General features: G+C 33.0%; 1 protein-coding gene across 1 annotated transcript; it reads left to right on the top strand.

Moving 5' to 3' along the window:
- Positions 1-1,358: 1,358 nt before the first annotated feature.
- On the top strand, positions 1,359-7,361 carry LOC110716706 (auxin efflux carrier component 2-like). The gene is made up of 7 exons (XM_021895344.1): positions 1,359-2,515; positions 2,740-3,469; positions 4,120-4,402; positions 5,310-5,395; positions 5,890-6,047; positions 6,504-6,580; positions 6,696-7,361. The coding sequence occupies exons 1-7, from the start codon at positions 1,943-1,945 to the stop codon at positions 6,760-6,762; spliced, it is 1,974 nt and encodes a 657-aa protein (XP_021751036.1). The 5' UTR covers positions 1,359-1,942; the 3' UTR covers positions 6,763-7,361.
- The last annotated feature ends 5,859 nt before the right edge of the window (positions 7,362-13,220 follow it).

The following is a 13,220-nucleotide window of genomic DNA, read 5'->3' on the forward strand; positions in this document are numbered from 1 at the left end:
TTGATTTTTTTTTTTCTTTTATATTTATTTTTTATTTTAGGATTTTTTAAGTTAGAAAATTTGACCATGTAGGCGGATCTATTAATGTGCACAACAAAAAAAACTAAGAGACCGCCTATTAAAATATCATATAGGTGGTCTCTTTGGTGCTTCTATTCCCCACTGCCAGTTTTTTTAACATCAAAGAGACAGCATATTAAAATATCATATAGGTGGTCTCTTTGTTACTGTTATTGCAACCACGTCATTAGAAACCTGTTTTCTAGATAACAGGTCTCTTTTTGACATCCATTTAATTAGAATAACTTTTTGCGCTGCTTTCATATTTCATTAAAGAGATCTGTTATATTTAATAACCGGTCTCTTAACTTATCTAACTTTTTTTTTTAATAATTCTTGTTTTTAAGTAAAAAATCATAAAGTTAGTTTAATATAATAGTTTTATAGTATGTATTTTTATATCCTATTTTTGGATTGAAATCATTTTGGTGAAATATAATTTTTGGATTAAAACAAGTGATTAATTATTGATGGTGACTCATAAGTTCGAAAATCCTGGATCCGCCACTGTATACGGAGTATGTAAATAGTCGCAGAAACCTTAATTTCGATCACAACAACAACAAAAAAATATTGTCAAAAAAAAAAAAAAAAACTAATTTTTCGTCTATAGTGTATCACAAAATTCTGGAATTTCAAGTACGTGCTTTTATCTTCCTATCCCCTTGTAAGTGCAATAGAAACTTTGGGGCTTTATTCCTTAATATATTTCTGTCTTTATTTATTCGTTAATAAAAGAGTTGTATTTTTATTTTTAAAAAAAATTTGTTAATTGGAAGTTTAGAACACTTTTTTTAATTGATTTTTTTTTTAAATTTGTGCAACATTTAAAAAAAAAATTGAGAATTATTGCAAATATATTATGTTAAATGTTGTTTGTCAAATTAATGGGAATTTTAAACTATGGCAGTAGAATTTCTAAAATCAAAAAAAAAAAAAAAAAAAAAACAAAACAAAACAAAAAATCAAAAAAAAAAAAATTAAATAAAACAATATTTTTTTTTAAAAAAAAAAAACATAAAATGAACCAAACCGGTTCAAAGGAATATAAGAAATAAATAATTTCTTTCAAAGTCAATAATTTAGGGTTTGTTTGGCATCACTGTGGTTTTGGTTTTTGGTTTTTTAAAAGTATATTATATATGTCACATAATGAATCAAAAAATATTTAGACTTATTAAAATCATGATGATTTTGAAAACTGACAACAGAAAAGTGGAAACACCTTTTTCTTGTTTCCTGTTTTTGGTTTTTAGTTTTAAAAAAAAAAACAGGAAAATGAAAACAAAAAATAATGTCAAACAAGCCTTTAGCTAGTTTTAAAATTAATATTTAAAATTAACCGTTTTGATAATGTAAAACTACCCATTTTGATAAAAGATTATTAAATAAAAATAAAAATACGAAGTGGAGGAGTAAATAATTAATGATTAATTGACGTCTCTAACTTTTTTTTTACTATTACCCCTTCTTAATTATTATGACGGTTTGCGTTGAAAACACCATCCCGCCACACCCGATTCTTTCCACTTCTTTTCTGAGCATCTGCTACTAGTACAAGTTTACAGCTATTACACCAAAGATTACCTATTAAACTATTTCAATTAAAGTACTATCCAAAGTTCAACCATTTGCATTTCACACTCTTCCTTTTAGCTACCATATCCTAGCTCCATCATGAGACAACTTAGAGAAAAGTTTCCATAATCTTCACCTTTGATTGCTTCATAATTACTACACATATACTCGTTTCTCGTTACTCGTTACTCGTTACGTACGTCTTTGTCGCCTCTAGGTTATACTTGGGTAGTTTTGTTTTGATTTTGGGGTCTGTGAGGATAAATCTGAGCTTGGCTCTGATACCACTTTGTAACGAGTAAAAATGATTACAGGAAAAGACATATACGATGTGTTTTCCGCAATCACCCCACTTTACGTGGCGATGATTTTAGCCTATGGCTCGGTCCGGTGGTGGAAGATCTTCACCCCGGACCAATGCTCAGGGATTAACCGTTTTGTAGCAGTGTTCGCCGTGCCATTGCTTTCCTTCCACTTCATCTCCACCAACGACATCTACAAGATGAACTACCATTTCATAGCCGCGGATTGCCTACAAAAGGTGGTCATCCTCACCGCTCTGAGCTTATGGCTTATGATCACCAAGAAAGGAAATCTAGAGTGGATGATCACCCTATTTTCGCTTTCAACGTTGCCTAACACCCTTGTGATGGGGATCCCCCTTTTAAAGGCTATGTATGGAGACTTTAGTGGTGGCCTTATGGTCCAAATTGTGGTGCTACAAAGTATCATTTGGTACACCCTTATGTTGTTTTTGTTCGAATATAGAGGAGCTAAGTTGCTCATCTCCGAGCAGTTCCCGGAAACCGCTGCTTCCATCACTTCTTTCCGTGTCGAATCCGATGTCGTCTCCCTTAACGGCAGGGAGCCTATACAGGCAAGATTTCCTACATTTTTCAATGCAACATTATTATTTTTCTTTGTTAAACTACACAATTTTTTTTTTTTTTTTAGGTAATAATATAATAACTCCGTTAAATTTTAATTGCAATAAAGGAATTTTTTATGTCTCACAGATAGTTCATTTTTGTTGCAAATAAAAATTAACGGACGTAGTAAGATGTAAAAATGACGATAATATAGATAAGTTAATGAATACAGGCAGATGCAGAAATAGGAGATGATGGTAAACTACACGTAGTAGTAAGAAGATCAACAGCTTCAAGTATGGTATCAGGTTCTAATCACAAATCACACCTCCATTCATTAACCTCGATGACGCCGCGAGCATCAAACCTCACCGGCGTAGAAATCTACAGCATACAGTCCTCTAGGGAGCCAACCCCTAGAGCCTCAAGCTTTAATCAAACCGATTTCTACGCCATGTTCGCTAGCAAGGCTGCGAGTCCTAGACACCCGGGTGCAGGGTACCCCCAAGGCAGTGGGGGCGGGGACGTATTCTCCTTACAATCTTCCAAGGGACCTACCCCAAGAACATCAAACTTTGATGAAGAAATGATTTATAAACAACAACAATTACAACTACAACAACAAGGTGGTGGTGTTGGTGGGAAGAGGAGGATGGGGAGGAGTATGAGTGGGGAGTTGTATAATGGCGGAGGCTCGCTACCGCCTTACCCGCCTCCTAACCCAATGATCGCGGGACCGACAAGCTCGGGTGGGGGTAGGAGGAAGGATGGTGGTGGTAACCCGCCTACGCCGCCTAATAAGGACTTGCATATGTTTGTTTGGAGCTCTAATCAGTCACCTGTTTCGGAGCATATGAAGAATAGTAATGTTATGAATAATAATGTTAGAGGTGGGACTAATGATCTTGGGATTTTGGATTCTTCTAAGGCTGTTCTTCAACAAGAGATTGCTGCTGCTAGAGGTAGTACTACATTAATTTAGTTAATTTGATATAAAAAAAGATAGTTTTTTATGATAAATATGTATTGATTGAAAAATGCAATGTTATTTTGGTAATATTAAGTACTACAAATTAATTAGTAAACTAAAGACTTAGGAAAAGATCCCAAATTTTCAGGTCAATATATTGTATCTTTTGTGATTAACAAAAGTATTTGATTATTTAGGTTAAGCTTGCTAGAAGTACTAGATTGGTTAAACATAGTGATGAAAGTGCTAGCATTCCAATTAAGGATATATAAGTTGATCCTAGTCTAAATTTATAAACTGATAGATCATTAAAATATATTTCCCTCGTCTCAAATTAATGTTGTCACTTACTATATTTGTAAAAAAATAAAATTAGTTGTGTGAAAATTACGAAGTTTTATTTAAAATTAAAAAATAGTTGCGATATAAGACTAGAAGTTATTAAGTTAGAGGCTTCAATTTTGTGGTAGTAAGAATACTTGTATATTGAATCTAACTTCAGTCTCCAAAAAAAGGTCGATTTTATTTGGTTGTACGTATACATTATTCAAAAAATGGTCGATTTAAATTGGTTACACAACTATGTATAAGATGACTAATAAAAGTTATATATATTTGTGTTGCTTGTTGTCAAACAATCAGCTGGCATGAACAATTTTCAAGAGAACTTGAGCCCAACTGGAAAAGAGAATGGCGACAAGGTGGAAGGGGACGACGAATTCAAATTCCCGACGACGGGATCGCCGTACCAGAAGAAGGTGGTGGATGACATGGAAGAAGGGAATGTACTGGAGAGGAAGCATCAAATGCCCCCTGCTAGTGTCATGACTAGACTCATACTTATCATGGTTTGGAGGAAACTTATTCGTAACCCCAACACTTATTCTAGTCTTTTAGGCTTAGCTTGGTCTCTTATATCATACAGGTTTGCACTTCCTCTCTTATACGCAGTACTTTAGTATTATACTTCCTCCGTTCTTTATTACTTGAACCGTTTTGACTTTTACACTATTTATCACCCCTCCTTTGACCGTCTTTTGTGAATAATATGTAAGGAAAGATATATTCATGTATGATTTTTTTGGATTCGTCTCAATAAGTACTATCATAATATATAACTTTTTATAATTTTTACTTATAAAGAATTTAATTTATTGATCGTTAAAGTTTTGCATTGACAAGTGTGATAAAAAAAAACAGGTTAAGTAAAAAAGAACAGAGAAAGTACGAGTATAGTTTTATTATGAAGTATGATAGTATTATTTACATTACATGACTTAATGATAACTTGGCAGGTTGTGTTTGACTTCAGTCTATTTTAGTTGAAAAGAAAGTCCTTAGCTTGTCTATTATTTATAAAAATGGGTTTTGTCTTTTCGGGGTTGAAGTTAGGTTACATAAGGGTATAAACTATAAAGACATAAAGTAATTTGTTTAATTTACTTGGTTACCGAATTTGGTTGTCATATATGTGAATTTTTAGTTTCTTTTACTAGTATTTTTTATCGAGGGATGATACACATATCTTTGAAAGTAAAATTCAAATTTTACTTTTAATAATATTATGTAAGTAGTTTCTGACATGCGTACCGAGTACATTCCATCTTGAATAAACAATCTAAAAATTAAATGCCAAGAATCCCTAGCTTTTTTTGGTGCAAAAATAAGTTCACAGCAAGATATGGAGTTAATGGACACTATTGCCGTAGCAAAATAGTTTGCTAGTATTGGAAGCATTTTAAATGTCAACCATATTTTTTATCCTCTATTAAATTGAGTGCAATTTTGTTGTCAATTATTGCTGACTAACATAAATCAAAACCAACTAACAGGTGGAACATCGAAATGCCCACAATTGTGAAAGGATCGATATCAATTTTGTCGGATGCAGGCTTAGGAATGGCCATGTTCAGTCTAGGTACCATTATTTTTACTTGCATACACTTTTATAATTTTCAAATTCTGAGTATGTTACCGTTCATTAACCGTATGTAGGTTCATCCACACTTAGATGGGGCCTAAGGTCTAATTATATGAAACATTCTCTAGTAGATAATTGATACAGAGTATGTGGACAACTAGACTCGAGAAATGCCTCCCGCTCACAAAAATATTCATGGATCAGATACACATGCACACAAAAAATGTACTCTTACTTGTATTATATTAACATTGACAAACAATTAACACAGAAGAATTGGAGTAAAAGATTTTAGGTAAACGATTAGATGGTCAAATAGCCAAGCTTTTTAAGACTTGACTTATATAATAGTCATTTTTGTTAACTAGGTATGTCGGACCATTGATAATGTATCCAACAATCTTAATAATAAGGTCGACACTCGAGAGTATAGATTTATGAAATTTCTCTAACATTTTTTCCAATGTTTTATGAATATTGTGAATAAACAGGGTTGTTCATGGCCTTGCAACCAAGGTTAATAGCATGTGGAAAACGAGTGGCTACATTTGCAATGGCAGTTAGATTTTTGACTGGTCCTGCTGTTATTGCCGCAACTTCTATCGCCATTGGTCTTCGTGGTGTTCTTTTACATATTGCCATTGTTCAGGTAGATCTTCGTCTTTTTCTTAGTCTCATACTATTTTGAGTTCAAATACCAAGTAATACGTAGAGGTACTCATTCGGTTTCTTTTTAATGTACTCCATATCTTTTGGAATTGAAACCCTCAAGATTTTTAATGAGACAAAGAAACTTAGTTGAACTAATCTAAATATCCAATACTCCTATATATAGTCCTATGGGATAGGTGTTGGTCACAATTAACAATGTGTTTTAATAACAATAGGGTTTTAAGAGGAAGGGGATTGAACAAGTATTCGTAAACTGATCTTTTATTTATTAATTTGTCAAAGAATAACAGGGGGTCACATCTAATAGTTATGATTAAATTTCACGTACATCATTTTTGTCATTTGTCGCTCTCTCCGCGGCAGAGACACAAACCTGACTATGAAAATTCAAGATTGTTTTTTTAACTAATTGATGGATGGTTTTTGTTGGCAGGCTGCTCTACCTCAAGGAATCGTGCCTTTTGTATTTGCAAAGGAGTATAATGTCCATCCCGATATTTTAAGCACAGGGTAAATTAGTTGATTTATATGAAGTATATAATTTCCTTCTGTTTGTGTGTTCTTTTCACTTAATTTTTATTGACTACAATACATCTAAGCTTATAACTCAAATTTGTATGTGCAGGGTTATTTTCGGAATGTTGATTGCGTTACCAATTACAATATTGTACTACGTGCTTCTTGGACTCTAAACGTAGAGGCATGAATGTAGCTAGGTTAGTAAGTTTTTGGGTCAAGCCAAGGCATCAAGAGCAGAAGAAATGATACACCAATACACGTACGACAGCGGACACATTGATTAAATTTGAAGATAAATTGATATAACTTAAAGTTTAAAAATTAGTTTTAAAATTGAAAATAAACAAATTTTAACTACAAATTTTACCAAAATTGTCCGAAATTTAGTGAAACATTTTTTTGTTATCTTGGTCTTATAGATTGGTTACTGATTTATGTCAAGAACACTATATACAAGTGTAAATTTAGTGGTTTAATTAGAAAGTAGGTGTTTTGGAAGCTATAGAATTGAATGATCAACAGATTGAAGTTCTCCCGCAAGTTAGTGATGTCTTCTTCTATTGTATTGCAATCTGAGACTACTAAAAATTCATTAATTTTCATATTATTTACATATTTCCTCTCATTCTGAGCACCAAAAAAAAAAAAACAAACATATTTCCTCTCATTCTTTATTGTTAATAGGTTGTTACTAAATAAATGTGTATGGACTCAATAGTTTAATCATTGTTTATTTTGATGATGAAAATAAAAAATTAAAAATTAAACTCAGTAGTAGCCCCTTTATGTAAAAGGGATTAAGTTTGGATTTATTTATTTATTATTATTATTTTTTTAATATAAACATCAAAACACTTTCAATTTAAACTCTTTAAGATACCCAAATTTTAAAAAATTTGGGGGTGTTTGACAAATAGTTTTTTTGCCTAACTTTTGACTTTTTATTTTCGTCAAGCAACCAAAAAAATACGAGTATGTTTGGTTATTGGCTTTTAAGCTGACTATTCAACCAAATGCTAAAAGCTAATAGTTTTAGGATCTGTTCGGCAAAACTAGTTGTATTTGTTGGCTATTAGCTTTTTTAAGTAGTTGTTAGTTTTAGGGGTAGCTGTGAGTTGTGAAGTAGTAGCTGTTAGAGGTCAGCTGTGAAGGTAGCGGTTCATAATGTGAGTGTTTGGTAAAAGTAGCGATTGAAACTATAAAAGACGTTATTTTTATTTTTATTTATCATATGTTTGATAATTATACATATTATGTAGTATAATATATAATGCTATTAAGAAATCAATTTAAAAAATAAGATAGAAAAAAAAAATACTCATCAGATCATAATGAAAGGAAAAAAAAAGAAAAAAAAAAGGATATGGAGTAGAAAACTTGATATTATGGTTGAATGAAACAAATAATACAGAGTAAAAAAGATAAAAACTAAAAAAAAAAAATACTACCTCCTGTGGGGAATAAATTTCAAGCGTTAAACCCCTAACTTGAACCCCACTGTGATCATACACTAAAGTACGGTGACGTCCAAAGGGAAAGAAGATAGAGCAAAAGAGTCGCCAACAAGTTTTAGGAACTTGTAAACCGTTCATAGGGTGAAGGTTACACCCCTTAATGATCCAAGAAATCGCCAACTCCATAAGGTCTTGAACCAAATAAGGGTTTGGGGATGAAGGTACAAATCCAACCTAAAATAGATTGAACCTGCCCTAATAATAGGCCTCTACTTTATTCAGATCGTATTCATGTGCGCTTTTTTACTAACATGCAATCAATAGGTTTAACCCTAAACCTGTTTATCTATATTGGTTGAATATAATGCACAAACAAATCTATTATTGGTGATCACTTGAAATTATAATCACATTAACTCTGAACAAGATTATTAATTATCTTATTAAGCGTGATTACAAGTACAAATTCCCTTTAAACATGCATAAAAGGCGTGATCAAGCAATAACAATGAATATCAAGCAACGTAATAATAATCATGATAATAATTATAATCATCAAAACAATAATCATCATAATAACAATCATATTAATCATAATAATAATCATTATAGCAATAATAAATTGGAAAAATACACTTTAATAATCCCAACTATGGGCGATTTACCTACAATAATCCCAACTACCGTTTATTCTACAATAATCCCAACTATTAGGTCGGTTTTCCTCCAGCAGTCCCAAACCGGTCAACAAAAGTCAACAACCTATTATTGTAGGTTGTTTGACATGTGTCAGCGTGTGAGTGGTTCCAAAAAATAAATTAAAAAATAAATTAAAAAAAAAAAGAAAACTAAAAATAAAATAAAATCTGGCAGCCATCTCTACCACCTGCCGCCCAAACACCACCTCCAGCCCTAACCACCACCTCCACCTCTTGCCGAACACCTAAATCGCACCACCTCCAGCCTTAACCACCACCTCCACCTCCTGACGAACACCTAAATCGCACCACCTCCAGCCCTAACCACCACCTCCACCTCCTGCCGACCACCTAAACCGCACCACCTCCAGCACCAACACCCCTGAAACCCCTGAATCGCACCACCAACACCCCCGAAACCCCTTAATCGCACCACCAACAACCCCGAATCCCCTAAATCGCACCACCAACATCCCCGAAACCCCTAAATCACACCACCAACCGCGCCTCCGAAACACCAAAATCGCACCACCAACACCCCCTTGCGCGTGAAACCCTTGCTCGTCACAACCAGCCGTACCCCCGAAACCCTTGCCTGCGAAACCACCAGCAGCCCCAAATCGCCCCGAAACCCTTGCCCGTGAACTGATTGGAGCTTGAATCCGCCACACCCCGCCGGAAATTGCTTCACGAGATCGTAGGCGGTGGTCGGGTTAGCTACGGGGCTAGGATTTGGGATGGTTGATCTCCCGATGGTCAGATTTGGGAATAAAGGGTGGTTGTCGTGGCTGAAGGGAGGAGGGGGTGGCGAGCTAGGTGTAGGGAATAAATTTCAAGCGTTAATCCCTAGCTTGAACCCCACTGTGATCATACACTAAAGTACGGTGGCGTCCAATAGGGAAGAAGATAGGGCAAAAGAGTCGCCAACAAGTTTTAGGAACTTGTAAACCATTTACAGGGTGAAGGTTACACCCCTTAACGATCCAAGTGATCGTCAACTCCATAAGGTCTTGAACTAAATAAGGGTTCGGGGATGAAGGTACAAATCCAACCTAAAAGAGATTGAACATGCCCTAATAATAGGCCTATACTTTATTCTGATCGTATTCATTTGCGCTTTTTAATTAACATGCAATCAATAGGTTTAACCCTAAATCTGTTTATCTATGTTGGTTGAATATTAATGCACAAATAAACCATTATTGGCGATCACTTGAAATTATAATCAAATTAACCCTAAACAAGATTATTATTAATATCTTATTAAGCGTGATTACAAGTATAAAATTCCCTTTAAACATGTAATAAAAGGCGTGATCAAGCAATGACAATAAATATCAAGCAACATAATAATAATATTCAAAATAATTATAACTATCATAATTAAAAATAATCATCATAATAACAATCATAACAATTATAATCATAAATTATAAAGTATAATCATAATAATAATCATCATAATAATAATCATATTAATCATAATAATAATTATTATAGCAATAATAAAATTATAATCATAATCAAAACAATTATAAAAATAATCATAAATCACGTTAAAGCATAATAAAAATAGCAAGATCCTAGGCATGATACTAACAAGATTAATAACAAATCCCAGCATGTCACTAAGAAATAAAAATCAAATCTTTAACCCTAACATGATACTAACAATCATATATATTAGGAAGAACATAAAAGGCATCATAACAATCATATTTAATATTAAAGTTACCCTAGACATGATACTAGGAATATCATAATAACAATTTAAACATGATCATAACATCAATAAAAACCATTAAAGTACTTACTTTGATGCCTCGTACCTCTTTCTAATAACAAAATACACACGTTAGTAACTTCAAGGAAAATAATAAACAAACAATTAAATTAAATAATTGAAAGAGAGATTTGGGACCAAACCCTCAGAAATCAAACCTTTCACGTCTAGGGCGAAGGCAACTTCGAATATGACTAGGTGTTTCTAGATCTAATGTATGCGGAATTTTGTATTTGAAAAGCAAGTTTAGAAAAAGGGAGAGAGAGAGAGAGAGATGGTGAATGATTAAAGAGAATGAGAAAATTGATGAATGAAAACTGGTTGTAGGTGAATGAAAACGGAGTTTTTACGACGTTATTTATAGAGAAAATCAGCAAAAAAAATAAAATTATTAAAACAGAGCATTAGCGCACTGAAAACAGAGCTGGCGCCGACGCTGGCTTATTGGCGTCAGGCGCCAACATTAGCGCCAGGCGCCAATGTCTGGCGTTAGGCGCTAATCCTGTTTTTGACGCTTTTTCTAAAATCAGATAAATTTTGCCGTACAGGAGGATAAAATCGTATCTTTTCCTCAAAAATGTTCTTTGATTTTAATTAAAAATCTGAAAAGTCAACAAAAGTCAATTTATCAATGCTAATTGAATTAGGAATGAAAAGAACCTTCTAGAAGAATCTAGAAGACTAAAACCATTCCTGATTGCATTAGGAATGATAAATCATATTAGGCCCTCCCCTAGATCATTGGGCCGCATATAAGGCTCAAACCGGGCCCAGTTCAGTAAATTGGCCATAACTTCCTCAATATTCATCGGAATCGGGCTTATAATATATCGTTGGAAAGCTCTTGCCAAGCCCCATCCAACTACACTATTATTGGACCCATATCATGGACCAACCAAAATGGATTGGCTGTTTTCTTAAAATAAGTTTTAAAAAACAGAGAGAAGAGAAAAGAAATTAAAACTATCCGCAACACTAAACTTTCCACACTTTCGCTTCATTCGATTATGATTCGACGTGAAAGGTACTCATCACTGAGTTTGGTTTTGGGGAGACACAAATGGGTGTCTACACCTCCATATTATTATGTAACTTTGGGGTATTATTTATGAGATATAAAATATTCCAAAGTTGCACATAATAATTAACGGACGTAGAATGTTCATTAGAAAAACTAAAATAAAATAAATAAATAAAATTGAAAAATAAGATTGAACTCTACTTTAAAATTTCTAAAGCGTTCAACAACAGCTACCTCTACCTCTAACAGCTAGTTAAAACACTATTTTGCCAAACACTAATATTATTTTAAGGTAGTGTTTTGACTAGGTCTAAAAGGTAACAACTACCTTAAAAGCTAATGGCGACAGGGTTGGTGGTTTGGCGGTGGGTATTTTTCTCGGCGGTGGTCCGGCTGACTTCGGCGGTGACTCTATTGCTTAGAGTTGATGAAGTTACATGCCCAACCCGATTTACACTAATTTAGTGTAAACCGGATGTTATTAAATATTTGTGAAAATTTTTAACGTCTGAATAACTGTGGGATTTTTTGTTTTTCGAAAATTAAGTGTAGAATTTTTATCCAAAATTTTAGGAAATAAAATCCAAATTTGTTTTTTTATCCTTCAATTTTGAAATACTATTTTAATACTTATCAAAATTTGGAAAAATCCAAACTAGAGCGATTTTCCATAGATAATGTTAAAAAAGAATAAAACTCCATAAATACGCTACATTTTAATAAAATTTCCGGTGTACTGTCCACGTCATCTTTTGTAAACTTGATTTATTTTTTTTTTAAAAAAAAAAATTAAAAGCTTGAAACCACTAATTCAATTAGCGGTTTATTTTTTCACCCACTTACTCGAGCAAGCCAATCAATATTATTGTACATAAAACCGCTAATTGAAACCGCTAATTGAATTAGCGGTTTTACATTACATGAAACCGCTAAATCAATTAGCGGTTTTGTTTCTAATTTGGCAAAAAAAAAAAAAAAAAAAAAAAAAATTACACTAGCTGATTTGGACGGTACGTCGGGAATTTAATTAAAATGTAGCGTATTTATGGAATTTTGTTCTTTTCTCACATTATTCATGGAAATCGCTCATAATATAATTATAATTTATGCAATAATGAAATAATAATTTTTTATTCTTTCAGAAAAAAAAAATTTATTACTTCCTCCGTTCTTTTTTTTATTGCACCATGAGGAATTTTACGCTTGCCAATGTATTTTTTTAGCTATTAATATCTTCAATTATACTTTTGTAAAAATTATAAAAAATTGATATTTGAAAAGAAGGTTTCGAGACGAATCTAACTAGATCCCACATGATTATATTTTTCCGAATGGATAAATCACAAATGATAGTCAAAGAAGATTAAGTGAATAGTGTAAAAGTCCTAATGGTACAATAAAATATAAACGGAGGAAGTATTTAAAAATATTTAGAAAATCAACAGCTAGTTTACCGAACACTACTATTAAAAATTAAAACATTCACATCTAACAGTTAGGTGCATAGCTGACAGCTACTACTACAACTAACATCTACTCACACAACTACTTTTGCCGATCACGCCCAAACACTTTTATTTGTAAACAATTAGATTAAACAAATAACTTAAAAAGTCAATCCATACAACTAATAGTTCTCTTATCAAACCAGCCAATAGGGCAGTAGCAATGATTT

This window comes from Chenopodium quinoa, unplaced genomic scaffold (assembly GCF_001683475.1).
Source record: "Chenopodium quinoa cultivar QQ74 unplaced genomic scaffold, ASM168347v1, whole genome shotgun sequence".
Lineage (NCBI taxonomy): Eukaryota > Viridiplantae > Streptophyta > Magnoliopsida > Caryophyllales > Amaranthaceae > Chenopodium > Chenopodium quinoa.